This window comes from Pinus tabuliformis, chromosome 2_2 (assembly GCF_031772625.1).
Source record: "Pinus tabuliformis cultivar Carrire ecotype Pingquan chromosome 2_2, CPIR1, whole genome shotgun sequence".
Lineage (NCBI taxonomy): Eukaryota > Viridiplantae > Streptophyta > Pinopsida > Pinales > Pinaceae > Pinus > Pinus tabuliformis.
In genome coordinates this window covers 286,046,917-286,051,244 of record NC_142300.1, presented here as the reverse complement: position 1 = coordinate 286,051,244, position 4,328 = coordinate 286,046,917, and the positions used below count along the sequence as shown (strand labels likewise).

Genomic DNA, 4,328 nt, shown 5'->3' with positions numbered 1-4,328 from the left:
TCAATATGAGAGAATCAGGAAACATGAGCAATTAAGAATTCACTATTTATACTAATTCTGAAGAAAACACAGAGAATAATAAAGACTGAAAACAGAGTGCAGTCAAGCAAATTTCTGAATTAATCTTTTTCTTTATCAATCAGATTATGAAACACAGATGATATAAAAACTCGGAAAACTGTAAACATAAGATATAGGGGACTTATTGATCTGGAGTTTGATTCAAGAATCCTGTGACAAGTCCTCTGCATCAATTCTTCATCCAATAGGCCAAACAACAGTTTGTTTCCAACAGCTCTTTATTCCAAAGTTCAGTATTACAGCAAAGTCTAGAGAAATCTACACACACCCAACCTCTTCAAAACTCTGATGAAGGGGTATTTATACAACAAAATATGTACAAAAATATCTCATTACAGCTGTGAGATAATATCTAGATTTTAACCTAAAGTAATTTACAAGCAAAGTAGAAACAACTAACTTATGTTGTGCTGGAGGCAGGCTTTTAGGGTTTGGCCTACAGCTGTCTTCTGCAATAACTGTGTGCATCTGATAGTCTTTAATGTTGATCTTCTTTCTTTAATGTTGATCTGACAGTCTTCAATTCTAATCTGATACACTTTGACTTTGATATGATACTCTTTAATGCTCCTCTAATACTCTTTGACTTGTTTTCATCTTCTTTAATGCTGAACCAACCCTGCTCACCACTATCTCTGGCAAAATAGAACTACAACGTGTCCTCACACTGCCTTTCTCTGGTGGTTTTCATGTCTCTGACGGTACACTGGCTGGGGTAGCAAATATTCCTGTAAATCTCTGTTTTTTCTTCTGTGGGCTAGGAAGTCCCTCTTTTGCTTTCAACTGTGTTACTACAAAATGGCGGGTTGAATGGTAGTCTTGCGGAGCTTGTACTATAATCTTTCTGGTGGGTCGGCGGTCGAAACAGAAACGGTGAACTCAGTTGATTTCAATGCCTGGAGCGTGCAGGGCGCTATATGCAAAGAAACAAAAAATGAGCTTTTTCCCTTTTTATTGACAAAAATGAAGCTTGGCAGGAATTTTTTATTTTTTAGACGAATGACGTAAGCATGACATTAGTGGGAGTAGAGGACAGATGATGTGGCAAGTGACGTGGCGGTGACGTGGTGGTGATGTGGCGTGACATCAGCAAAGGACAGCTGACATCAGTAGATGATGTCAGCAAGGGGAGGGTGGTAAATGGTTTTGCCCACACCGCTTTTGGGCTTGGGCAGTTTCGGGCGGAGGGGCAACGAACATGGCGGGCACGCGACACGTGGATTTGGTACGGTGCCAAAACCGTTGTTTCCCCGGGAGTTAAAAGTCAGTATTGGAGGGGGTCGCGAAATGGGCGCAGACCATCAGATGAACAAGGGCAGATCAGACGGTGGGCGCTTTACGAAGATGGCGAGGAGTTAACGCGTGGGACCAGCATAATTAACATTTAGTAAATCATATCGGGGGCGATTTCATTGGTCCATGGGGTTTGATTAAGTTATTAATTAACGTGGGGTTAATTAATCCTTGAGCGCACGGGGAAAGGTTATTAATAAAGTCCGGATGAGTTTATTAACCCTACTTTATGTTATGACTATGGTCGTATTTCAACCGGGGTAGGATATTAATAATGGGGTTTTTTAACATATTTATATAATACGGGAATTTGGGAAATGATTTTTACACAGGAGTTATATACTAAAGTTAAAGTTAACATGAAAAATGATTTAAAAATAAGCGCTAAGTAAAAAAAATTAGGCTCAAGAAATTGGGGTTTTTATGGAGAATTTTGTCATTTTCCTAAGTAAGAAATGGGGTTTCCACTTAGGCACTTTATGAAATGAGATGGAGTGGCTTTAGTGATATTAAGCAGACCTTAATATCTTTGGGGGATTTAGTGAATGATTGGGGAGAAGTGTGAAGGGGAGTTAGTCATGCCTCGCTTGGGCTGCTCCAAAAAAATGTCTGCCATAGCACTTGTGATAGAGATAAGATTAACACATTTTTAGAGACAAAACCTATCACAAGTCTCATTCTACAACAGCAATCTACTTACCCAGCCTACTTTGCCTAACATTTTTTCTTCTTTTACTTTGGGTGCACTTAGACTGGAAAACCCTTTTCAACTTTTCTTTTCTTTACATGGTAAGCCTACCTAAGTCTGCACTTATTGATTCCAAGGGCTCAGATTAAACTGTTGAGCTCCTCTGCTTCTCTACCTATCTAGTTATCTACCAAGATTAAACAGTTTGGACATATTTTATTCTCTATCTCTAAAACATGAAATTCAAACATGAACTAGCCAAGATTACGCTGTTTGGCCATTCATCAATTGTGGCAAAAAGTTTCAACAAGCTATACATGATGCTTTATTTACAGAAAATGAAATAGTAGTGGCATTTGGACTTGCACACTTTCCTGGTCTTTTTTATTTGGGGTTCATTTCTTTTCATTTTTTCTTTTGACCATTTATTTTTTCACCCTTTGATTTTTCTTTTAAGGTATACCCTCTTTACATTTTTTAATTTTTTTTGATAATATGGAATCCTTTACAGCAAGGAAAGGTATGAACATATTACAGAGCTCAACCATTCAATCATGAAATATGACACCTATAACTATAGGAGTATAACATAGCCTATACTTCTAAAATAGAAGTTAAATGCTTCTTCTATTTGTCAATATGCTCAGAGTCGGAAATCCTAAGGGCTCTAACAACAAGAGTGTTAAGAAAACAAAACTTCTGAGAAGGATGATGATAAGAATCAACGCAGAGGTATCTCTCTGTGTGAGTTGTCTTCCTGAATACCTTATGTCCTAAAGAACCATCCTCCTTTCTGATAATAAGGACGTCAAAAAAAGGAATTCACTTCTTCTCTTGCAGCTCCATTGTAAATTTTATTTCAGGACACACGGTATTAAGGTGATTAAAAAACTTATCAAGTTTTGTCTTCCCACGAGACCATTTAATTTTGGTATCATCAATGAATCTCCTCCACCAGGATGGCTTCAAAGGATATGATTCATGAGCCTTTTTCTCAAAGGGATCCATGTATAATTTAGCTACAAGAGGTGAAAGAGGTGACCCCATTGCCACTCCAGAAGTTTTCTCATAATAACTTCCGTGGAAAAAAAAAAAAAGTTGAATGTTAATAAATCTCAGGAAGCTTTGCAGTTTGTGGATCAATAATGTCCTTAATAACCTAAATGACTTCATCCAAGGGAATCTTGGTAAATAAGGACACTACATCAAAACTTACTAGGATTCATCCTAATCCACCCTCCTATCCTTGATTAGCTTAACAAAACCTTTTGAATATTTAATAAAAGAACCAGTGTTTCCAACAAGAGGTTTCAAGATCTTGGAAACATACTTTGCCAATTCATAGGTTGGGGATCCAATGGTATTAACTATAGGCCCGATAGGAACCTCTTCCTTATGGATCTTTCGCAACCATAAATTCTAGGGATAATTTCACAAGAAGGAGTTAATATTTTCTTTAATTTTTCATCAAGTCTAAACTCTAAAATTTATTTCTCGACCTCTTTTACAACCTTAGGAATGGGATTAGAAATCAACTCCTTATAACTGCCACAATTAAGATGCTTGTTCATTTTACAAATATAATCCTCCTTGTCCAGACCAATTGTTGCCCCTCCCTTATCTTCCTTAAGAACCACAATTTTATCATTACTCTGAAGGGATTTAAGAGCAATTTGTTCATCTTTGCTTAAAATACTGCTAGAAGATTTAGCCTTTCTCAAAATGAGGGCACACTCCTGCCTTAAGGCCTCCTTGTCTTCCAAATAGAGGCCATTTATACCATCCTCAATTTTACAAATCATATTTTCAATTGAGCTTTTTCTTGGTGCCACTGCAAACCCTAGACCTTTGTTGAGAATATTAATAACTTCTGAACATTCAACAATACTGAATCTGATATACATAGCTATATTGTGCTCTTTGCTTTTCGATCCAACTTCTTCTAGTCTTCATCGGACATTGTTGTTGGTTTAGTACTTGGATCTACCATGATCCACTGAAATTTATCCACCAACATATCCTGCATCTTGAGTTTCCACAACTCAAAAATCTGATAATTAAATTTCTCGATCTCTAATTTTCCACTGCTCGTCATCTTCTTTCACTGCAAGAATCTATCCAAAAATCTCCCAATCAACAGGGTCTACTATAGGCCTGAGAAAAACCCCTCAACAATAAAGGCATCCCCTTGAAGCTGAAACACCTCTGATACCAAATGTAGGTTTTAACCCTGTACAGAAATTACTTACATACGAATTCTAAAAAA

At 37.2% G+C, this 4,328-nt stretch overlaps 1 protein-coding gene across 1 annotated transcript; it reads right to left on the bottom strand.

The window, feature by feature from the left end:
* Window positions 1–3,549: 3,549 nt before the first annotated feature.
* LOC149192447 (uncharacterized) lies at window positions 3,550–3,966 on the bottom strand. Its single transcript, XM_089406932.1, has one exon. It carries the CDS (start codon window positions 3,964–3,966, stop codon window positions 3,550–3,552), a length of 417 nt encoding a protein of 138 aa, XP_089263058.1.
* Window positions 3,967–4,328: the final 362 nt, after the last annotated feature.

Excerpts from the sequence above, each read along its gene's own strand:
- LOC149192447 (XM_089406932.1), bottom strand. The coding sequence starts at position 3,966 with ATGTATATCAGATTCAGTATTGTTGAATGTTCAGAAGTTATTAATATT.